Source organism: Jaculus jaculus, chromosome 19, assembly GCF_020740685.1.
Source record: "Jaculus jaculus isolate mJacJac1 chromosome 19, mJacJac1.mat.Y.cur, whole genome shotgun sequence".
Lineage (NCBI taxonomy): Eukaryota > Metazoa > Chordata > Mammalia > Rodentia > Dipodidae > Jaculus > Jaculus jaculus.
In genome coordinates this window covers 52,010,661-52,035,596 of record NC_059120.1, presented here as the reverse complement: position 1 = coordinate 52,035,596, position 24,936 = coordinate 52,010,661, and the positions used below count along the sequence as shown (strand labels likewise).

General features: G+C 46.9%; 1 protein-coding gene across 1 annotated transcript in view; it reads left to right on the top strand.

Annotated features, from left to right (window-relative positions):
• Window positions 1-24,936, top strand: part of Notch2 (notch receptor 2) — a 142,168-nt gene that overhangs the window by 42,622 nt on the left and 74,610 nt on the right. The window contains exon 3 of the mRNA XM_045138510.1: window positions 23,481-23,740. Coding sequence (XP_044994445.1) covers window positions 23,481-23,740 — 260 coding nt within the window. The remainder of the gene's footprint in view (window positions 1-23,480; window positions 23,741-24,936) is intronic.

Below are 24,936 nucleotides of genomic sequence, written 5' to 3'. Positions count from 1 at the left end.
GTAAAAGAAAAAAAAAACATTGGCTAAGCCATCCTTTTAGTGGACCAGTATGAACAACAAAACTTGTAGAAAGAGAGCGCTAATACCTGCTCTCCAGAAATTGGAGGGGTAGCGAAGGTGGAGACAGGGAAAGCAAGCGCACGGTGGCTGAAGGCGGTCCTCCCTAGCCGCAGAAGGCAGTCCTCCCTAGCGGGGCACTTGACTGCTTCCCAAGACCGCCCTGCCTCCAGCTGCTTCTCTCCCTCCCCCACCCCCTCTGGGAAAGAAGGTCCACTTTGTTCAGTCAATATTTTCACAAAATCTAAACAAACATTATAACACTTAGAAGGTTTAGAAAAATTATATAAGGCATGTAAGGCACGTGATTGTCTTTTTATTCCTGAGATTGCTTAGTGGATTAAGAAAAGAAAGTTGAAGCCAGGTTCCTTTTGTGGCGGTTGGGGGTGGGGTGAGAATTGGTGGAAAATGTTTTAAAGCAGACTCTGTCTGACTACCTATTAAAATGGCATTATGCTACTGCTTCAGCTAAAATCTAATGATTGTTTATAGAAATTATGAAACCTTTGAGAAGATCGCATTGACAGATGAGGAGAAGCACTTTCAGAGACTGGTTTTGTACCACATAGCTCAACTGCGTTTTCTCTGTGTGGGAAGCGCAAGGGCCCTGCCAGTCTGGTGCTGGGCAAGGGGAGTCCGTGTAATCTCGCGCAGAACCAGCCACCGCTGCTGCTGTTGCTGTCCTATCCCAGTACTGCAGGAAGTTACAACTCTTCACTCTCCTGTCCTACTGGGAGTGGTGAATGCATTAATTAAGTCTGGGTGTAATTAATCACTTCAAGTTGTTTGTTCCAGCTTCTAGTATAAACCACCTCAAATCCCATTTTGATTAAAATTCACGAGGAGCTCATGCTTACCAGGCTGCTAGGTGTGGGTGGAGTCATGAGTTATATAGTTTGCAGTGGTTGGAAGCCCTGGCGCACCCATTCTCTCTCTCTCTCTGTCTCTTCCTCTCTCTGTCGTTCTCAAATAAATAAATAGAAATAAAAAAAAAGAAAATAGGAGGAAAAGATGATGACATCAAAATAAAAGAGAGACCGATTGAGAGGGGAGGGGATATGATGGAGAGTAGAGTTTCAAAGGGGAAAGTGGGGGGAGGGAGGGAATTGCCATGGCATATTGTCTACAATCATGGAAGTTGTCAATTATAAAAAATAAAAAAAAAATTTAAAAACTTGGAATTATTCCATTTCCTACCTGTCATGCTGAGGTATTCAGCATGGTGTGGTGACATGGCAAAGTAACACGAAAAATCACAAAGCTGCAGAGACTCTTGTGGATGTTCTCTTGCCCTCGAGGAACTTTGTGTCTGTCTAAAAATGCCATTTTGAAGCACATTTTAAAAATTATTTATTTATTTGAGAAAAAGAGGCAGAGAGAGAGAGAATGGGTGCACCAAGGCCTCCAGCTGCTGCAAATGAATTCCAGCTGTGTGTGCCCCCTTGTGCATCTGGCTAACAAGGGTCCTGGGGAGTTGAACCTGGGTCCTTTGGCTTTGTGGGTAAATGCCTTAACTGCTAAGCCATCCCACCAGGCCTTAAAACACATTTTGACATGATTTCAAAATGCCATAAAATACCAGCATGTGTCACGTTTTATCCAAACTTGGTCTTCTGTTAGCTGTAATATCCATTAAGCATTGACAGCTAAGAATTTTCCTTGCCAAGATTAAGAGTGATGTTGGTTTTAGGCGCCCCAGATCCTTCCAAGAGAACCAGGCCTGCGGTCTCCATTGTCCTCTTGACACGTTGTCACCGTGCAGAGCGGAGGCACAGGCTGTGGCAGATGGCATGGCCCCAATGCTTGTGCGGTGGTGACGTCTCCCAGAAAAGGAATTCTCTGAAGTCATGGCTGACTCAACGTTTGCCCCTTTCACTTGCTAGGACACTCACTGCTGTTCAGGGTGGCGTCTGGTCACAGAAGCGCAGAGGGGAAGTGCCCACCATGTACTCCTTTCTCTTTCCTTTCCGCTCAGCCTGACAGCCTGGGTGATGGCCCCGCTGGCAAAGCATCATCTTACGTATAAGTTTTCTGGAAGGTAATGGCAGAAGCCTAGCTTTTCTTTGATAGTCCTCCATCTTTTCTGTAGTCCTTACTTTTTGGCATGTCCATGTGTGTGTGGTGTGTGTGCGTACGTGCGTGTGTGTTTATGTGTGTGTAGGTATACACGCATTTGTGTGTGCGTGTGTGTGGAGGCCAGATGTCAGTGTAGTCCGTCTGCCTTGATCACCATGAGGGAGTCTTTCATGAGAACTTGCTGCTCAGTCTGGCTGGCCTGCTGGCCCCGGGGACCCGCCTGTCTCAGCCTTGTGCGTGCTGGGACTCGTACAGCCACATCGCCACGCCTGGCATTTCTGTGCGTGCTGGAGCTGAGCTTAGGGCCTCAGCTTGCACTGCGGGCCTTCCTTCATCACCCGAGCCCTTGCCTATTTTTTCTTTTCAGCATCTTTTTCTTTTTAAGATTTATTTCTATTTATTAGAGACAGAGAGGGAGAGAGGATGAGAATGGGCGCACCAGGGCCGCCAGCCACTGCAAACGCACTCCCCACGCGTGCGCCACCGTGTGCCTCTGGCTTACGTGGGACCTGGAGAATCAAACGTGGGTCCTTAGGCCTCCCAGGCATGCACCTTAGCTGCTTTTTAGCCTGTTTTGAACATAACATTAAGACTTCTGTTTTTGGTTCATTAAATTTCTTTCACAGAGTAATTTTTTTTTGGTGCTTTTATTTTTTATTTTTATTTTTTGTTTTTGTTTAGTTATTTGAGAGTTACAGAGAGAAAGAGAGAGAGGGAGGGAGGGAGGGAGCGAGAGAATGGTTTCACTAGGGCCTCAGCCACTGCAAATGAACTCCAGATGCGTGCGCCCCCTTGTGCATCTGGCTGATGTGGTTCCTGGGGAAACGAGCCTCGAACTGGGGTCCTTAGGCTTCACAGGCAAGCGCTTAACTGCTAAGCCATCTCTCCTGCCCTCACAGAGTAATTTTTTAATGTGATACAAGGCTTAATAACTCAACACTAACTTACTGTATTCTGCCACTATGCGCCTTATGTACCGCTTAAGCAGGTGTTAGTCGTTAAAGTTAGTGGTATTATCATCTTACTTCACACCTCCTGGTGAGCCATGTATTCACATTCATTAGCCTGGGCTTCCACAACAGGTTCAGAGTGAGTCCTGCTGAGGTGGTGTTCGTCAGGGTGAGCACCTGGTGTCGGCAGAGCTGGGCCTGGGGTAAAGGCAGGAAGGCCCTGGTGGTGGAGGCCATCAGCACAAAACTCAGTTGTCATGATCAGTGATCCCTTGATGGAATAGCTTAAAAAATTAAATTAATCCACAAATGATGAAAATTGTCAATATCCTAAATAAAGAGATCAGTGCCGCAGAGCTTCTCTTTTGCCTGGCTCTGATGGTGATGAGGCACTTGCAGGAGCCCAGGGCGACATGTGGGGAATGCGGTAGAGTTGTCAGATGGCGTGTGTCCGCTTCCTGCGCGCGCGGGCCTTGGCTAGCGCTCCGACTACGACGCTGGCTAGCCCGTCCTGAGCCCGGGTTCTGCACCAGGCTCTGTGCTGGTTAGGACGCGCATTGTTCTAGTCTTTACGTGAGGTAGGTGAGTTGATTCCCTGCTGCCTTACCAGTTAGCACATGGAAGCACAGAGAAGTAAATAATTTGCTCAGTCTTTCATAATTCTTTGTATTGACCCCAAGGTATGCTCCTAGAAAATGGCCTCTCATTCTCGACCTCAGTCTGCTTATGAATAAGTGGGGCTGAATTTCATATTAAAATGGTAACTCAAACAAGACCTTCTGTAAAGGAATGTAGAACATTTGAAAAGATATGAATAGTTGCTTTTTAAATTAGAATATGATTAAATCCTTGCTTTAAATACTTCCTGGAAAAAAAGGAAAGCAGGAAGCGTGGCATTAGGTAGGTCTGGGCACCTCACATAGCGCTAGAACCGTGTGCCAGCCTGTGGCTGCCCGAGCGTGTGAGCCAGGCTTGGCACTGCTTTGCGTTTCTGTCGTACTATAGATAAGTGCAAGCAAGCGGCGAAAGCAGAGTGGGAGTTACTATCTGTGAAATGTCAGTAAAGAAAAGCAGGTAAAAAACCCCGAAACTTCCCCATTTCCTGACTGAGCATGAGCAAGTCCAGCTGATTTGGTGCAGCTGTGACACTGAGGCAGGTCAGGTTCACGGCCTCAGGCGGCTGCCGGCACCAGGTCAGCAGTTGTCTAGCAGAGCACCTTGCGTTTGCACAGGGAGTTACAGGCGCGCCCGTGTAAGTCCAGTGAGGCCTTTCCTTGTTTAGGACTTCTGATCTGGACTCTTCAGTGCTGTCCTTCCCAAGTCTTATCAACACTGTGTCCTTTAAAGTCCTGTGACTCATGTGCAGGGTCTTTGCGGGGTCTTCTGCAGCGGCTCCTGAGCAGCACTGGTCAATACTGGCAGCAGAGTTCCCATGCTGTTTTCAGCTCCTCTTCTCTCTTTAGGCTTCGTGTTCGGTGGAGATGTCGAAGCAAATTCTTAGGCGCTCATTGGATCCTCTGCCTACCTTGGGTAACTGCCAGTAAATTAAATCAATTAATTTTGGCCCACAAAGCTGGCATGAATAGATTGGAGTTTAGCTAGGCTTCTTTCAACAGTCTCCAGGTTAACCATAATCCGGTGCGAAGTTTCTGGCTGTTCAGTTGTAGCTTGTCAGCACCATTCATTTCATGTAGGGATTCCTTTTCCCCTCTCTTCCCCTGGAAGCAAAATGAGAAATATTCCACTTCCAGGATCTAGAAAAGCTTAATTAAGTTCTTCACTTTAATTTTGTTTATGTTGGTCCTTAATCAGAATGTAGTAAAAGTGTAATGATCTAAAAATGCCCAAGCTTTCTTTGTTAAATCGGCATAAATATGTGGGGGTGAGGGGCGTTTTTAATAAAAAGTCCCTCTCCTCAGTGCCCAGTGATGGCCGTGCCTCAGAATGAGCTTTGGTGTCTCTGCCGGCCCATGTCACGCATGTGCATGCTCCGTGTGTGTGCACATGTGCATGTGTCTCTTCTACCCTGTGGCCTACATGTGCACACTCCTCATGAGTGTGCCCGCATGTGCACACGCGCTGTGTCTCTCTTAGCCCAAGCCACACAGGTGCATACTCCACATATGGGTGTGCCTCTGTGTGCACATGTGCTGTGTATCGCTCCCACTGTTGGGTGTCACGCATGCACATACGTGTGCACATGTGTGAGGAGAGTATGATGTTTGTATACTTGTCTAACTTGAGTTTCACCGTGAATCCATTCCAGGTTTTGGTAAATTAAAATTTCTCTTGAGTTTCCCTAAATTTTCTAGCTCCTGTTGATGGTGGCGCCGTGATAGTAACCTACCTAGAAATGGGTTTAGACTCTCAGGTGCTGCCATCCGCCTTCTGCTTCTGATGCAGTTGTTTCTGCTTGAAACATCACTCACGGCTGCACGCCTTCACTCCCAGCTCTCTGCAGGCTGAGGTAGGAGAATTGCTGTGAATTCAGGTCAACCTGGGGCTATGGAATAAGTTCCTGAACAGCTTGGGGTTGAGTAAGACACTGCCAGAAAGAAAGAAAGAAAGAGAGAAAGAGAGAGAAAAAGAAAAAGAAAAAGTGTAAAATGTTCAAAATATTCCGTGGTCAGGTGTGTCTAACCTTTTGGCATTGTGGCACAGCGTTCTCAACTACTAAATCCACGCTTGAGAACCAGATCATTGAGGTCGAGAAAACAATGTCATAGTGTTGTAAGTTTAGGACTTTGTGTAGGCCACAGTCATAGCTGTCCTGAGCCACGGCTGGACATGCTTGGATGATCTTTATAAAAAGAGCTTTAGGAGAGAAAGTGAAAGCAAAGAAGGAGACAGGATTTCAGTGGTAGGTGCTATTACTCAGCAAACACAGCGTTGGGACATTGTGTCTAATTTTGTTTGTTTGTTTGTTGTTAAGATAGGGTCTCACTCTAGCCCAGGCTGACCTGGAATTCACTATGTAGTCTCAGGGTGGCCTTGAACTCACGGCGATCCTCCTTCCTCCAATGCCCAAGTGCTGGGATTAAAGGCCTGCGCCACTGTGCCTGGCTCATTGTGTCTAATTTATTTTCTCACATAAATGTGAGTGATGGTTTATAAGAGCATAATTTTATCTAGAGTACAAGTTTTATGCCAAAACCCTCTGTTTTATTCTTGTGCTCCCCAGTGGTTCTGTGTCCGAGTCTTCGCAGTTCTCGGCCTGCGTTTCTCTCTTGAACTGTTCTGTTCAGTGGGTGTGTCCCATCGCCCCAGCAAGGTGGTAAGGCTTCTGAGGACTGTCCCTTGCCTCGCACACGTTAGCAGACAGGGCTGGGGTGTGGGTGTCCCTCGGTGAGGAAGTCAGTCACGGGCTTCTTGGGCTTCTCTGTGCTGAGTGTTGTGCAGAGACAGAAAAGCCCAGAACGTGCCCTCGTCCGAGCAGTGTTTTCTAGCTGCCCTGCTGGAGGTGTGAGGCCGCGGGTGGAGCGGCCCGGTCTCTCAGGGGTCTCTCAGGGGCAGCGCGCTGAGTGTGGCGGCAGCCCGCTAGCTCGTCTGCGCTTGGGCGCTTGGCGATGGCACGCCTAGCACGGGGCCGGGAAGAGACCGGTGCACACAAAGCCAGGGCAGCTGGGAACAGTCCCCTTTCCTCCCGCACACTTTCTGGCCTTGCTGTTGACACTGGTGAGGTTGCCCCCACCAGAACCAGGTAGGCTTGTAGCCACATTTTCCAAGGATATGAGGTCCAAGAATCTCTTAAGCCAAGAAAAAACCTAGTTGGAATAGGAGTGATTGAAAGCCAGTGGCGGCGAGGGCTGTTTTCACAGGCCGCATGCATGTTCTCTTAGCTGCAACTTCAGGTGTCTCCCCGTCACCTGTCTTCTGTCCAGTTTCCTGCTGGTCAGATTCTGTTCACTTCAGCATCTAGAGTTACTGGTTAGCCAAGTCTTTGGTTACCCCGTATTAGCTCATATCCTTCACTACTAGTTTCTTGTAATCATGTAGTGCATATCCAATCCCTCAATTATCCAGAATAAACCAGGTCTGCCTGTTCTGTGTGGAAAACATCTGGCAGTTGCTAGACCACAGCCTCTGGCCCTTTAAGATTTTGAAATCTGGTTCTTTCATAAGTCAGACTCATCTTCTTGAGGAATTCCCTAAACTTGGGAAGCTTGCCCCTCCCAAACCTCAGTCATTCTGTAAAGTGCCTCAGAAAGCTCCTCGACTTCAACCTTTCTTTCAGAGCTCTGTGTGCGTATGATACTTGTAGTGTCTGATTCCCGGCCTCATGCTCACGAAGCTCGTGCCCTTGAGTTTCTGGGTCAGTCTTTAAAGATGGTCAGAATTTGATTACTAATGAAAAGGTGACTCATTTCCTTCTGGGCAGAGGCTGACAGTGTTCAGAGCTCATGATGAGTCTCCGCAGCAGCCTACTCTAATGATGACTGTCACCTAGTCTTTCCCGAGCTCTGTAGACTGACTGGCCGCACCGTGAGCTGCGGAGGTTGCGAGGGAGGCATTCGTGAGTGCAGCGAGCACGCGTGGAAGAGAGCGCTGCGCCCAGGTCCTACATGAGGCTAGGTTTAAATTTAGTGCTTCTCTTCTGAGACCGTTGTCTGTTACAGACAGGTGGTCATCTGTAGCCTTCTGTAACTTACCAACGAGTCAGATTCCTTCGGGCCTGAAATGTCTATCACCATCTTGTGCTGAAGAAAGCAGGCCGCCATGTTGGCTAGTTGTTTGGGTGTCAGCAGGGGTGCGGGTGGGGTGATGCCAAGGCCTTTCTGCCCCTTTTGAGCTCCAGATTCCTTTCAGCGCCCGCGTCTAGTCGGTGCGCATTGTTCCTTCTCCTTGGCCTGTTCTCCGCTTCCTGATGGCTCCTGTGAAGGGCTGGCGGAAAGCGTGTTGTGCAACAGTTCACTTTCATAAGAACACAACTGCTGGTGCCCTCGCGAGGGTGACGGGCACTGCAGGGGAGACAAGGAAAGACACGGGCAGTGGCTGACATGGACCTTCTTAGGTTTTGAATAATTACAGGTTTTTAGGTTGGGTGTGATTTGGGTCAACTTCTGTTGAACTAGGAATCCTTTCAGAACAAACCTGAGCTTTTGGTATGAGTCTGTTTTCAGGCACTTTTTGACTCTAGGACTTTGAAGGTGGTCATCCACTCACTTGGAAACGGGAGACATGTTCTCATGGTTAGTTTTCTTCCCAGACGTCTTACTTATTTTTCACTGTCAGTTCTTACTCGATAGGCTACTTTCTGGAACGCTTCATCATTCAGGGCTCTAGGGCCCTGGTTGCCCATGCTGTCAGTGTATTCTAAAGACAGAAGTTCAGGGGCTGGATAGCTGGCCATCAGCCTGGGTTCAGTTCTGCATCACCTACTTAAAGGCAATGTGGAGTCTAGAGTTTGCAGTGGCAGGAGGTCCTGATGCACACATACTCATGATCTATCTCTCTGTGTCCATCTGCCTGTTTTTCTTTGTCTCTATCTCAATTAAATAACAACATAGCTGGGTGTGGTGGTGCACGCCTTTAATCCCAGCCCTTGGGAGGCAGAGGTAGGAGGATTGCCGTGAGTTTGAAGCCACCCTGATACTCCATAGTGAATTCCAGGTCAGCCTGGGCTAGAATGAGACCCTACCTTGAAAAAACAAAAACAAAACAAAAAAAAACAACAACACTTTTTTTTCAAAGATAAAACTGTAAAGAAGACTGTGTGCAAGTTTTTGTGCTAGAGTCCTGTGTTTCTGTCTGTATGTGTGTTGGCTAACTTCATATTTTTGAAGAAAGTGTGATATAAAAATATATATCAGGGTGGGGAGATGGCTCAGCAGTTAAAGATGTTTGCTTCCAAAGACTGATGGCATGGGTCCAGTTCCTTACTTACCACATAAAAAGAAATGCACAGTGGGGTGTGCATCTGGGGTTTATTTGCAGTGGCAAGAGGCCCTGGCACACCCATGCTCATTCACTAATATTCTCTCTCTCTCTCTCTCCCCTTACAAATTAATAAAAATTTTAAAAATATATTCCAGGGGCTGGAGAGATGGCCTAGTGGCTAAGGTGCTTGCCTGAAAAGCCCGAGGACCCAGATTCAGTTCCCCAATACCCATGTAAAGCCAGATGCGCAAGGTGGCACATGCATGTCAAGTTCATTTGCAGTGGCTAGAGGTCATGGTGTGCCCATTCTCTCTCTATCTCCCTCCTCTCTCTCTCTCTGAAATCAATAAATAAAATATTTAAAACATAAAAATATTTTTAAAAAATGTATTGCAACCGGGTGTGATGGTGCATGCCTTCAATCCTAGGACTCAGGAGGCAGAGATAGGAGGATCACTGTGAGTTCGAGGCCAGCCTAGACTGCATAGTGAATTCCAGGTCAACCTAGGCTACAGTGAGACGCTACCACAAAAAACAAACATATATTCCGTATAAGATTGGCCCACTTTGAATGATTTAGTGTTGAGTGAAGGTTAAGAAGTACTTCTTGTATCAGGAATCTTAGTATAAAAATCCTTTGAGTAAATAGCTCAACTTAGTTACTCTTAAACTTTAAATGTAATTGTGGTAGTTATATATTTCCCTCATAGCCTCAGGTATTTTTTTAAGATTTATTTTTATTGATTTATTAGAGGGTGGTGGAATGGTTGTGTCAGGGCCTCTAGCCACTGCAAAGAAACTCCAGATGCATGTACCACCATGTGCATCTGCCTTACATGGGACCTGGAGACTCGAACCTGGATCCTTAGGCTTCATAGGCAAGTGCCTTAACTGCTCAGCCATCTCTCCAGCATCTCAGGTTTTTCTTTTTCTTTTTCTTTTTTTTTAAGTTTTTCACTTTCAATTATTTATTTATTTATTTATTTGAGAGCGACAGACACAGAGAGAAAGACAGAGGGAGAGAGAGAGAATGGGCGCACCAGGGCTTCTAGCCTCTGCAAACGAACTCCAGATGCATGTGCCACCTTGTGCATCTGGCGAATGTGGGACCTGGGGAACCGAGCCTTGAACTGGGGTCCTTAGGCTTCACAGGCAAGTGCTTAACCGCTAAGCCATCTCTCCAGCCCTCAGGTTTTTCTTTTTTTAATTAAGGTTAAACTTCATGCTTAAGTCCCCAACAACCTATTAGAGGGGCATTTCACTGGGGTGGATCTGACTTCCAGCCCAAAGGCATGCAGAGAGGTTTGAACTCTGGCAGGATTCCTGATTGCTGCTTCTTGGTGTTTGCTGGCTGCTGGTGGCTTTTCTCTCTGCTTAGATTTATGAATGGGAGCCACCTTCTTTGGTTGTATGCTCATCCCAGCATTGCGAAGCTGTGTACTACAGAATTTGGTACCAGAAGTGGGGTCTTGCTGAGAGGAATCTGACCATGTGGATTTTGCTCTTCTGGAACTTTCATGTTGGAGAAATAGGGCAGGACTTGGTACTTGTGACTGCAAAAGCGTCACAGTTTGGCAGGCCAAATTTTATAGGCTATTTTGGTGAGTGCAAAGATAATTGTTTAGTCTTACTAACTTTCAAAGGGGAAGGAAAGACAGCAGAGAATTTTGATGGGACTAGGCTACTGACATAAGGGCTTGGCTGTGTTCGGCTGCCCAAACCCTACGAGTTTGATCAAGGTTGAATTTAAAACTGTGGACTGGTGTGCTTGGAGGAAGATACACAACTGAAATAAGTATAATTTAAGGTTAAAATTCAAGGAAGCTTAAGGTTACTAACACAGAGACAGGTTTCACATTACTAAAGCTGCTTTTATCAAGCAGATTACCATTAACTGCTTTACATTAAAACAATGGAAAAGATGCTGGGGGTAAATTCTACCCAGGAAAAACTGAATGGTAGGAATGAAAACTCTTTTGGAAGGAGGTGACTGAAAGGAAGAAACCTGCTCTTCAAGGTCACAATTTATGTCCTCCATGGATGAATCAACAAAATGGCTCTGTCCTTGCACAGCTGGTATTGGTTTTATTGCCGGGCACTCAGGAGGTCAAGGTAGGAGAATCACTGTAAGTTTGAGGCCACCCTGAGGCTACGTAGTGAATTCCAGGTCAGCCTGGACTATAGTGAGATTCTGTCTTGGAAAACCAAACAAAACAAGCATGGAAGTGGGTAATGAGGTGCACACGTTTCCACGAGCCACTGCTGAGATGCCGCAACAGTAAAGGGCAGGATGGTGCCCCTTACTGGAGGGAGGCTAATGAGGCCATTGTAATGTGACTTGTTCTCAGTGGAGACCTGAAGATGTTTTGTATATACCAGGACTATGCAAAAGCTGCTATGGAGTGCTGCTGGCTCGGATGGAAGTTTTCCCTGGCTACTCAGCCCAGCTGGAGGGATAGAAATTGAAAATCCAGAGACTGTCATCACTGGTTATGGATACTGGACTTGAATTGCAGATGTTTCATGATGTTTATCTGATGGTTATTGATTTTGCATTGATCCTGTCTGCCCTTGTTATGCCTTATAGCAATGGAAATGTTTAATCTGTGCCATTATATGTTGTTTTCATATATTTTGGTAAGACCTTTGAATTTTGACTGAGTACAGTTTACAATGTGAAGCGATTGTGAGTCTGTGGATGCCAGGGGCAGAGTGTTGTAGTTTGAATGTATGCCCCCCCATAACATCAGGTACTTTTTTTTAAATTCAGGTTAAACTTTCTGCTTAAGTTGCTGGCAGGTTGCTGGAGGGCTGTATTACTGGGGCAGATCTGAATTCCAGCCCAAAGGTGTGCAGAGGGGTCCAAGCTCTGGGCAGGGTCCCTGCTGCTGCTTTTTGGTGTTGCTGGCTGGTGGTGGTTTCTCTCTCTGCTTGGATTTATGCATGAGAGCCAGCTCTTCTGCCACTGATGGACCATCCCCTGGGTCGAAAGCTTGAAGTAAATCCCTTCCTTTCATAAAGCTGTTTGGTTGGATGTCCATCCCAGCAACATAATGCTGCCTACTGTAGTAATTAGAGTCTTTTTAAGGTAAAGATTCCATGGATTCTTGCATTTTTGTCCTTTGTTGTCTGTAAGAACGTGAGCACTGAACAGTTGGATGATGTCCGTATGCCAGTCACTGTGTTGGGCACTCACAGGGGGTATAGCACCGAATAACACTTGTCTGTTAGAGATACACATAATCATGGTGAAGGTTAATGAGTGATATGATACGTCAGGCTTATGTAACATAAAATGGGGCTCCCTTCCCTTCTGTTCTTGTTCTCTGTCCTCTCTTCTCCCCTCCCCTCTCCTCCTTTGCCTTCTCTTCTGTGTTCTCCTTCTCTCCCTTCCTGTCCTCTCTCATATCCTCTCTCTTCAAGGTCTCACTGCCTCAGCCTCCCAAGTGTGATTATGGGTCGTGGGAGCCGCTCTGCTCAGCAGAAAGGAACGTGTAAACGGGGCCTGAGGGAGTTTTAGGGCTCCACTGTGACAAGAGGGTTACGGTGGGGCTTCGCGGCTGGAGGGCATGAAGGTCTGGAGGTGAGGAGCGCAGAAGCATCTGGAGAAGGCCGGGCGTGGTGGCGCACGCCTTTAATCCCAGCACTTGGGAGGCAGAGGGAGGATCGCCGTGAGTTCAAGGTCAGCCTGAGACTCCATAGTGAATTCCAGGATTCCCGGTCAGCCTGGGCTAGAGTGAGACCCTACCTTGAAAAACCAAAAAAAAAAAAAAAAGTCTGGAGGTGAGGAGTGGCGACTGCAGCCCGTTCTACAAGTGGGATGAAGTGGACCCCAGCGAAAGTAGCGTGCACGAAGAAGGGATGGTCTCGAGACAGCTCTTCTGTTTGTTGTCTGAATACAGTGCATTGGACCACAATCCATTAAGAAGTCAGGAATCACCTTAGGGTGGCGATGTCGCTCGGTAGGACAGTGCTTGTGTAGCCCACACAGTCTCCAGTGTGATTGCTGGATCTGCAGAGAGGATTGTAACTACTCCTTCATATTCATCTTGACGGCGGCATGTACGTGTTCGAATCGACACGCGCTGTCTGGTGCTGTATAGTCATTCATCGGGATGCCGGGCCCTTTCCCAAGGCTCGGGAACAACCATCTTGACTCACTTAGTTTTGTCTGTGACTGTGAAGGGTACTTTCTGTAAACTCAGCTCACTAGGGTGTGTCTGTCATGATTTAATCAACACAGATATTTTCTCAGGGCTCAGGGCAGTGAGTATGGCAAAGAACTGACTGTGCTGGGGAAGACTACCTTCTGTTAGGTGGCACCCATGTCTCAGTCCTCTGTGGAGCCTGCCCCAAATTTCAAGAGACACTGAAAGAGCACCCAGCTCAGCCTTCGGGCTCTGACGAGCCAGCCCTGGCTGTGGATGGCTGGCAGGTTCTTGTATGAATACAGCATGGCTTGGGAGGCTCCATGCTGCAGCGAGGAACAAACGATGCTGGGACTGGAAGCTTCCAGGCCCATGTCAATTCAGCTTCTCTTTAGTTTGGGTGGATCAGGATCCGTGTGCATACTGCTAGTCAGATGAGGGGTGAACACATGCAAACCAAGTGAGGTGAGCTCCAGAGGACCACTTCTAGACTCACGGACCCTGTGCGGGCCTTTTCCTGTGGGAAAGTTTTAATTTGGAAGCAATCAGCTAATGAGAGAATCAAGATTAACATTTTCTGAAATGCTTCAGCAGGAAAGGCTGTTCAGGAAGCAAATTTATATAGGAAAAAAAGCCTCTTCTGAAGTGTTTGGTAGTCTTTGTGCATTAGTTATGATGTAAACTTGGGGGGTATGTGTGTGTTTTGGGGTAGGTGGTGGTATGAATGTACACTTCTGTGTGTGTGTTCAGGTGGGAGTGGTGTGAATGTATGCTTGTGTGTGTGTGTTCAGGTGGCGGTGGTGTGAATGTATGCTTGTGTGTGTTTGGGTGGGGGTGATATGAATGTGTGTGTGTGTGTGTGTATATGTGTGTGTGTGTGTGTGTGTGTGTGTGTGTGATGGAAAAAGATATCGGGTGGTGGTGGTATGAATGCATGCTTATCTCTGCTTCCTTTACATCAGTCTCACCAGGTCCTGGAAAGTGTGCTTCACTGTGGACAGCCTGTTCCGGGTCCTACTCTGTACACCAAAGATTTTTCTTTTCCCTTTTTGCTGAATAAGCTACAGTTTACTTTTCCTTTTTCCTTTCTTATCTCCGAGGGGCTGGTGAGTAGAGAGTGGGCATGAGGGCGTCCTATCTCCTCTTCACCAGGAGGGTAGCTGGGAGCCTGCATTTTCTTAAACAAGGTCAGTCACTAGCATAACCCCATTAGTTACCTTTGCACAGAGTTACAGCATTTAAAAATTGCCACTCTTGTGAGAGAGAGAGAGAGCTGAGGCAGCAGCCTTGGGAGGAGGGGGCACTAAGGACGCTACTCAGTGGGCTGGCACTTGAATGTAGTCAGGTCTTCACGGGACTCTGTGCTCTGGGGCACCTAGAAATCCGTAGCTTGAGCTTTGGGAATTGAAAGTTAAATAGGAACTTTCACTGGGCACTGCTAGCATTGGCTGTTAGCAATTATTTTTATCTACTCAAACAAGGGAGGTGGGAACAGGCCCGGGGGCAGGAAATCTAGCTGGCATGTGGTTATAGGAAAGAGCAGACCGGTGTGGGGGCCTTTCTTGTTACCGAGGACTGATGCCTAGCTTGGTTTGCGGGCTGTCAGCTCTCCCCTGCTTACCTCATGTACCTTAACGACAGCTCCCCCTCCAGAGCTCAGCAAGGGCAGGATGCCACTGTGGATTGGGGCCCGAGAGGCCCAGAGCAAGAAGAAAGTGGGTTGAAAGCTGAGTTCTGTTTAAAGAATTTTCTGCTGGAAACTAGCCCAGAGGGAGTCAAGAGGAGCTTTAATGAGGAGCAGCTGCAGGACGAAGCAACCCACAGGAGACATTTTTTCCCCTTCGTTCCACATTCTGTATAGTTTTTGAAAAATTACAATTTTGAAATAGCTGTTGTGTAAAGCGTGCTTCTCCTTCTCTCTTGCCCTATGTGTGGTAGGGTTTTGCTTTGTTCTTTTTTAATGGCCAAATCCCCCCCCCACATCCCCTCCGAAAACCAGAAACAAAACATCAGCGCCGTAGCAAAACCTGGATGCAATTTGCTCACCCTGCAACGGGGGGACTCTCGGTGGGGAAGACAGGAGAGAGCACACTGGCTTTCATTTGGGAAGGGGCTTATTTCCTGCTCAGATTCCATCGTCTTGGGGCTGACAGAACTGTGACACCATTTTTAGTGTTTCACACAGGAACTGTGAGAGGAAGACTTCTTCCACCATGTCTTGCTAGGGAGACTGGGTGTGAACTGCGGCCTTGGTCTGACAGGTCGTCTTTGGCCTTCATACCCCACCTGCCTGGCTCTCCAGAGGGCCTGGCTCCGTGGCGATGGACCTGGGCTGCTGGTGGCTGGAGAGGCAGAGCCTGGCTCCCGTCCATCCGATTCCAGGACGGGCTGTGCGGGCGTCCCTTCCGACGGGATGTTTTCCGATGCCAGTACAACCCTCTTGCTTTTCTCTCCTTCCCTTCCTTCTGTTCCACCGTGTCAGTGTTTGAGATGCAACAGTGGGACCCCTTCATGTCAGAAATGGCAGACTTTTAAGGAAGAGGTCATAAATAGATCTGTGTGGACCAGACAACTCTTAATTCCCTGTCTATGGAGTTGCCTGTTCTGGACATTTTATATGAATGGAATCAGACCTGTTGGTTTTCTTTTTTAAATCTGGCTCTTTGCACTTAGCATGATGTTCTCAGGATTCATCTATATATAGCCTATGCTTCATTTCTTCTTATGGCCAAATAGTGTTTCATTGCATGGCTGGGCCACATTTTATTTATCTGCTCAATGGGTATTTGGGCTGTTTACAGTTTTTATCTATTATGAGCAATGCTGGCTTGAACATTGTGGGGCGGACATATGCTTTCGGTTACTTTGGGTACATATATGAAAGGAGACAGATCTTATTTTAAACTTTAAAAAATTACTTATAAGCAGAGGGAGATTAAGAGAGAGAGAGAAGGAGGGAGGGAATAAATGAATATGGGCATGCCAGATCCTTTAGCCACTGCAAATGGAACTGCATATGCATGCGTCACTGTGCCTCTTGGCATTTGGTGGGTACTGGGGAATTGAACCTGTTGTCATTAGGCTTTGTAGGCAAGTACCTTAACCATTGAGCCATCTCTCCAGCCCTGGAGGTAGATTCTTAAGCTTAAGAAAGAGATTTCTTACATGGGAAAGACTGAAAACTATTGAAGCACTGAGCTTGTAATTTAGTTTACTTAATAAATTCATGGGGTTGGGGAGATGACTCAGTGCTAGTAAGGCTTGATGGCCACAGTTCGATTCCCCAGAACCCACATAAAGCCAGACGCACAAAGTGGCGCATGCATCTGGAGCTCATGTGCAGTGGCTGGAGGCCCTGGCACACTCATACTCAGCTCTCACTGTTTATTTTAAAAAAATGTAAAATACGGGCTGGAGAGATGGCTTAGCAGTTAAGCGCTTGCCTGTGAAGCCTAAGGACCCAAGTTCGAGGCTTGAATCCCCAGGACCCATGTTAGTCAGATGCACAAGGGAGCGCATGCGTCTGGAGTTTGTTTGCAGTGGCTGGAGGCCCTGGTGCGCGCGCCTCTCTCTCTCTCTCTCTCTCTCTCTCTCTCTCTCTTGCTTTCAAATAAGTAAATAAAAAAAATCTTATTTAAAAAATAGTAAAATAAATAATGAGTACATGGTGCTTGCTCTGTCGAAGATGGTGTTCTGAGTGCTGTCCAGTGGTACAAACGCCCTTGGGACAGGCACGGGGGCTCGTGTGGGGAGAGCTAGCATTTTGTCCATGGGCGCGCGTGGAGTAGCGATGGCGGCGGCATTGAAGGTCAGGCAGGCGGGTTCTAGCGTCTGTGCTCTTAATGGTAGCACGAGAAGCTGGAGCCCACACTAAATTCTTACCATCAGGTGCCATGCTGCAAGTTGGCATTCAAGCACATACTGGCTCTCTTCTTTGAGGAATTGGTTAAGTGATTATTTCATTGGGCAGAAATTACCCTAAGGTGCAGGGAGGTATGGAAACCGACCACAAGATGTCTGGCCCGGGGCTTTGAAGATGATCAGAACTTATATCAGAAAGGAAAATGAACATGAACATTAAGCACTGTAGGAATTCAGTTAACAAAACTTGTCAGAACCTGGCAATAAATTACATAAGACGTAACGAGTGGCCTAGGTTGTAAGTGGGATCCTTAGGAAATTGAAGGAATTCAAGTTTTGTGAGAAAATGATCTCTCTTTCAGATGTTTGGTTTTAAGCATTGGCCGAACCTGTCAGAGTTGGTAGATGGCTTCTAGAACATTGGGACGAGGATAATGGGAATAGGATTTGGCTTGTTACATTTAGGTTGTTTAAAGCCAAGTGAGCAGTTATACCAAAGTATATGAGAGAAGAGTAGAGCCGCCCAGACTTGAACTTGAAAATGGCCATCGTTGGTATCGAGGGGAAGGAGGAAGAAAGGATTTGGAATCTGGACACGGCTTCACGGGCTTTGTGACGGGCAGAGCCGGAGCCGTGAACGTCAAGGCAAAGACCAAAAGGAAGCCCGGAGCAGCCAGCCGAGCTCCTTCGGGAAAGGGCCTCCTTATGGCGGAACCTCGCACGAGCCCCTCTCCTTAGCGAGGACAGGTCTCTGAGAACGCCGTTTCCAGGCGGTGACAAGAACAACAGCTGTGTTATAAGGAGTGAGAAGTGGATGGAAAAGGAGAGAAACGCCTGTGAAATTCATCAGAGAGATTTGTGAAGGAAGAAGAGTTTGAGGAAAGAAGGAAATATGGGGCTTGGCGAAGAGGGCGGGTTGAGAGACCCACACGTGTTTTAAGGTAAAGGAAAGAACGATGATGATAGAACATTTAAAACAGGGAATCGGGTATTGACTGTACCAGCAAGCAGACTGAGTCTTTCAAAAGGTGAGATTCTGTCCACAGACTTTAGAGGAGTAAGTCTGTTGTATATAGAGTCCAGCGGTTGTCTCAGAGTCAGATCCCAGCCCTTCTTTTTAAAAAAATTTTTTTTTGTCTATTTTTTATTTATTTATTTGAGAGCGACAGACACAGAGAGAAAGACAGATAGAGGGAGAGAGAGAGAATGGGCGCGCCAGGGCTTCCAGCCTCTGCAAACGAACTCCAGACGTGTGCGCCCCCTTGTGCATCTGGCTAATGTGGGACCTGGGGAACCGAGCCTTGAACCGGGGTCCTTAGGCTTCACAGGCAAGCGCTTAACCACTAAGCCATCTCTCCAGCCCAGATCCCAGCCCTTCTTTACAGGGTCTGAAGGCCTACTGGATCTTCAACTGGGTTACAGCTTCTCTGTCTTGCTACTCTCTCATCCTTCCTTTGCCATAGCAGCAGAGGGCTCCATGCCATTCCTCAAACATGCCAGGACTACATTCTATCATAGGGCCTTGGCATATTATGTTCCCACTGTCTTGAAGACTTTTTCCTAGTCACATGTATGGGAAGGCCCTCTCCTCACTCAGGTCTGGACTCAGGCCGCCTTCTCAATGCACCCTTTCCTGCTTTTCCTATTAAAAACTCATGAACTTCTATTTGCCTTCCCCATGCCCTATCTCTAATTCTATCTATTCCTGTTTTATTTTTCTTCTTAGAATTTCCTCTAACATATCTTTTGCTTATTTCTTTTGTTCTTGTCTTCCCCTGTTAGAATTTAAGGCTCTGAGAGTTGAGATCTTCCTATCACAGTTGTTGCTCAATACCAATGGGAAATTGGTTCCAAGAACCACCCCTACACCAAAATCTGTGGCTCTTCATAGTCTTTATATAAGCAGAGGTGTAGTGTATTCCTATAACCTACACAAACCCCACACAGACCTCAACCCATCTGTAGATCACTTATAATGTTCAGTACACTGCTAATGCTATGGAAATAGTACTGTATATCTAGGCAACAAAACAGTCTGAACATAGTCAGTGCAGACACAGATTCCCACCCCACTCGCTGAACTTTTTTTTTTGTTCATTTTAATTTATTTATTTGAGAGTGACAGACACAGAGAGAAAGACAGATAGAGGGAGAGAGAGAGAGTGGGCGCGCCAGGGTTTCCAGCCTCTGCAAACAAACTCCAGACGTGTGCAGCCCCTTGTGCATCTGGCTAACGTGGATCCTGGAGAATCGAGCCTTGAACCGGGGTCCTTAGGCTTCACAGGCAAGCGCTTAACCGCTAAGCCATCTCTCCAGCCCTCGCTGAACATTTTTTGATTCACAATACTAACCCAGAACATTTTAAATGGCAAACTAAATATTTAATATAACAACAAGTATATCCATGCATGGATGTCTGGCTATGAGAAAACTGCCCGGCATGTACTAAATATTTGCTAAATGTTTGTTGTAACAGCTAATGAATGAGTTTAATATTGTTTGTGGAAATTAGAATATTCTTCATCCTTACTACCATTATTAATAAGCATCCTGGAGGTTATTAATAGGTTCCATGCATTCTCCACTGTGAGGTTGGTAAACTTTTCCTGCAGAGTTCCAGAGAATCACTGTTTTGGTGGCCACGTGGTCTCATTGTCGCCCCACCAGCCTGTTGTTGGTGAGAAGCAGCCATGCCCATCTGTAAGTGAGCAAGTGTGGCTGTGCCCCAGAAGGACTGTTTGTAGACATGGAAATCTGAACTTTACATCATTTTCAAGTGCCACAAAGTAATTATTTTTTTTAATTTTTATACCATTTAAAAATGTAAAAGCCATCTGTGGTTCAGAGGCCACACAAAAGATGGCACTGGGCCCAGCTTGTCCATGCTTCTCCATACTGCTGCCGACGCCTTAAACATGACTCAGTTGGAACTTTTTCCATACTGGGTAGGGAGGGAACAGCAAGCAGTGTGGATTAAACACTAGAAATGGATAATTCAGAAATACTTCTTTGAATTTCAGACACTTTCATGTTGTTCCATTTTTGTTTTCCTGGGAAGCTTATGTTTTCATTGTGTGTTTCTGATGCTGACATTTAAATGAGTTGCATTCTCTCAGCAGATGTCACATGACAGTGTTTGGGGTGGTTCTCAGTGAGGAGTGGAGCTGAGCAGGGCCCACCCGGGTGTCGCAGCTCAGCTCACCATTCTTTACAAGGTGCCTAATTCCCACCCAGGAGAATTCAGCAAGGCCTCATGCCCGAAGGACTATTGCTGTGAGTGGGAACGGGGCTGCAGTTTTTAATGTTATCCACAACATGTTTCTTGAATAAGCCACAAGTGCTTTTAATAATGTAACTCAGGGTTAATTTCAGCCGTGCCACATTGGTGTACTTTGCTCCTCTAAGAAAACAACAAAACACCAGAAAAGCTCTACAGTTCATTGTTAAGTCAAGCTGTGATTTGGATAAGGCATCATATTTTCATCAGCACAAAGAGGAGAGGAAAATGTTTTCCATTTGCAAAACTTTTTAGTACTCATAAGGTTTTTTATATAGATACACTCGAATTTGTTCAGTTCTCACAACAGCCCCATGATGTAAGCAGCCTTAACTGCTTAAGATGTGAGACACCTGATAGTTGAGGAGCAACTTGCTGGACCCCTGGCACGCTCTTGGAAGGAGCGCACTCCTGCCATCCGCAGGTGGCACATAGATGTGCTCCGTGCTTTTGCTTCCAGCGCCTGGGAGGCAGAGCTAGGGGGGTCACTGTGAGTCTGAGGCCAGCCGGACACTACAGAGTGAGTTCCAGGTCAGCTTGGGCTATAGCGAGAGACCCGGCCTTGAATGAAACATCAAAGAAAGGCGGGGACATATTAAAAAAAAATTTTCAGGGCTGGGAAGATTGCTCAGTGGTTAGACACTTGCTTGCAAAACCAGCAGGCATGGGTTCACTTCCCAAGCTGCTCATGTAAGCTGAGTGCAAAAAGCGGTTCAAACATCTGGTGTTTGTCCACAGTAGCAAGAAGCCTTGGTGTGCCTATACACACACACAAAGTGCAAGTAATTGTTTTTTTTTTTCAAGGTAGGGTCTCGCTCTAGCTCAGTCTGACTTGGAATTCACTATGTAGTCTCAGGGTGGCCTTGAACTCATGGCGATCCTCCTGCCTCTGCCTCCCGAGTGCTGGGATTAAAGGTGTGCGCCACCATGACTGGTTTAAATTTTTTTTTTTTTAAGTTTTTCAATGCTCCAATGTAGAAAATGTTACAGATTTTTTTTTTTTTTTTTTTGAGGCAGGCTCTTATGGGGCCCAGTCTGGCCTCATACTCACTATGTGGCTTAGAATGGACTTGAACTTCTTCCTTATCCTTCTGCCTCTACCTCCTGAGTGCTGGGATTATAAGGGTGTGTCAGCATGCCTGGCTAGGATGTTTTCTTGAATTATTTTTTACATTCACTTTAGTGTTTTTATATGGTATCTTAGATATTTCATGTTTCTTAGTAGTAGTTTCTGCTTCTTATTTCTTTAAAGTAAGTGTCACTTGCACATTAACAGATTTTAAATTATTTTGTTGAGCCCTTCCCCATTCCTATACCTCCTCCCCTTATCTGTCTTAGCCTCAGTGTAACCTGGAAAGCCATGTGCTGACCAACGGATGTTTCATTGGAAATAAGAGACATAATAGCTATTCTCAGTAGCTGGTTGAGAAAAGGCACACGGTGGGTCATATATTGTAGACCCACACGGTATCTCAGGAGCATCTTAGCCCTGTCAGATTGCTCAGTCAGAATGAGACAGTGAGTTTACGCAGACGGACATGAACAGTGATCTATGGAACACAGTCCCAGTCTGAGTAAGGGTTGTGTTGACTGGCCCCTCACCTGTATTCTCTCACCTTCTAAGACTCAGAAGAGGGTCTGGGAGTGTGTGGCTAAGTTCTCCGAACGCCTCCTCTTCTAAAGTGAGGGAGTTTAGTAGACTGCACCTGCAGGTGTCTTCAACCGAGCCTTTTCTTGGATTGCTTTTTGTTTGTTTTGTTTTACTGTGAGTCTTTGGTCTTGCAAGATAGTCAGGCATCCAGTGGCAATGAGAAGCTTGGGGGAAGGGCTGCACCCCATCCCCTTATAGAGTAGGGGTGCTCCTGGAGACCTAGGATGAGTTCGGAGGATTTCTTGTAAATATTTTATTTTTATTTATTTATTTGCGAGAGAAAGAGAGAGGCAGACAGAGAGAGTGGATGGGTATGTCAGGACCTCCAGCCACTGCAAATGAACCCCAGTTGCATGCACCACCTTGTGCATCTGGCTTATGTGGGTCCTGGGGAATTAAACCTGGGTCCTCAGGCTTTGCAGGCAAGCTCCTTAACCACTAAGCCATCTCTCCAGCCTGAATTGTAACTTTTGATTGGATACAAGGACTCCGTTACTTGAACCAGTGTGCAGTATGGTTGGGGGCAGGCCAGGAAGAGAAGCCGGAGTTCATGTGGGCACAGAGTTGAGGATGGCCCAGAAGCTGCAGATCTTCTCAGGAGTTCCACATGCTTAGGCTAGAAGCTTTTGAATTCCTCTGCTTGGCTCACAGTTGACACTGGAACCTTCTGGGGGAGCACTTTGGCTGTAGCTGTGGAGACAAAGGTAGACAGACTTGAATCTGATGTCTGTTTTTCCTTTTAAGCTCAGAAAGCAGAGGAGGTGGAACCAATAACACCTTCAGAAAACTGGATTCAAGGAATTTGCTGCCCTTACGTAGCCTCATGCACAGAGCTGTGCTTTCTTCCTCCTTCCTTTTCTCCATCTCCCCTTTCTGCTCCCTTCTTCATCATATTGTTACACAGCATTGACAAGTTAAGTCATCTATACTATATGATTTCCCTCTCAGCAGAATGTAGGTGACTTTGTTTTTTGTTACAAAGTCTCATTATTTTTGTTCTGGTGTTGAGTAACATATGGGCTTTCTGAGAACATCTGAAGCCTGAAGTTTGTTCTCAGAGCATGGAGTCCTTCTCTGTGTCTCAGAGTTTTCTTTGCCTTGGACATTGCGTCTTGTCAGCACGTGGCGCGTTACAGGAGCCTGGCGTCCGCGTGACGGTCACTGGCTTTGTCAACTTTCAGGTAAAGGCAGTAGCACTGTGTTGGCACACATAATTTTCTAGTTGGAATATACTTAATTGGACAGTCACTTTTCAGATCTGGTCCCTACATTCTCGCAGTGACTGTTACTTGTGGGGTTATTCCTTTGTGCTGATGCTGGCTACAGACAGGGGAGGTGGCCGTGACAACGCCTCGCAACTTCTGTCTTCTTTTTAGCCTCATGTTGTAAATATAAAGTCAGGTGTTTTCATAGTTCATAGCTTCTTTTTTGTTGTTGTTTGGTTTGGTTTTTTTCAAGGTAGGGTCTCCCTCTATCCCAGGCTGACCTGGAATATACTCTGTGGCCCCAGGCTGGCTTGGGACTCACAGCGATCCTCCTATCTCCGCCTCCCATGCTCATTTTCTTTTTCTTTTTCCGTACAGATGCCCAGAGGGTTTTTGGGGAGAGTATTGTCAACATCGAGACCCCTGTGAGAAAAACCGCTGCCAGAATGGAGGGACCTGTGTGGCCTCAGCCATGTTGGAGAGAGCCATGTGCCGGTGCCCCCCGGGGTTCACGGGGCTGGCGTGCCAGTATCCGACCTCCCACCCCTGCGTGGTGGCCCGCCCCTGCCTGAATGGAGGCACGTGCCTCGCGCTCAGCCGGGACGCCTATGAGTGCACCTGCAAGGCTGGCTTTACAGGTAAGGAGCGGCTCATCTTTGCTTTGTGCAGGTAGATGCTGCTGCCCGGCTCTGAGGATCCTCCAGCTCCCGCACACACGTAAATAAAGGATGTGATAAAGGAACTAGAATTGAGGAAGGGCTCAAAGGGACATTTTGAAATGTCATTGTGTAAGTGGCAGCTATTTTAAGCAAACAGGAGACAAAATATAATCTCACTGCATTCACTTACCATTTTCTTCATCATCTGCGGGTCTCTGGCCTCAGCCCTTTCAGGCTCTTATTCTCACTACCCACTGCATGTTCTCCTCAGAAATTCTGTGGGCATCTCAGACTCAGCATGTTGGTATAAGTAAGTGGCACCAAAAGGAAAGACTTGGGCTAGGGATCTGGCATGATCACACATACCTGTGATCAGGAGGCTGAGACGAGAGGATCTTAACTTGGAGGCCAGCCTGGCTTATAGTATGTGCAGTGCACACGCACACCCAACTCACGGGGAGGGCAGGAGAAGAGAAAAAGCAAAACACAGACAGGCTAATGAAAACAAAAAGCTACACAAATAACCCCCCCCCCCCCAGTTTTTCAAAGTGTAGGGGCTTGCTCCAGACCTGGAATTCACCATGTAGTCTCAGGGCGGCCTCAACCTTACACTGACCCTCTGCCTCCTCCTGCCTCCCGAGTGCCGGGTTAAAGGCGGTCACCAGTGCGCCCTGCAAATAACGGACTTATGAGGCGCAAAGGCTCCTCCCTCCCGGGATCTTCTCTGTCCGCTTCCCATGGACTCAGATCTTGGGACTCAGCATGGCAGATCATCCTGCGCTTTGCTGGTGCCCTCCTGCCCAGGAGCTGTGGCAAGAGTTAGCTCTCCAGATCCCTGTCTTCATGGGAGCTTCTAGTTCCTTGATACATGCTAGACCAGCGTCTCCAGGCACATGACATGGTGTGATTATGTGTATGCGGGTGATGGTTTGTAAAAGTCTTACTGTTTCTTTCACCTGAGACGTCTACTTAGTGACCATCTAGTGTGGAAAATATTGGGACATTGGAATCGTTCAGTAGGCATGGCTTGAGAGCCTCTTGTTCAAACCCAGCCTCACTGGTGTGGAAACTGACATAATAGGAAGAGATAGCACTCTGGGGTGGAGCGTTAAGGACAACTTAGTAGAGGTGGTGACTGTTGAGCAGAGGTGTCAAGATAAGAGAGAGTTCACTGG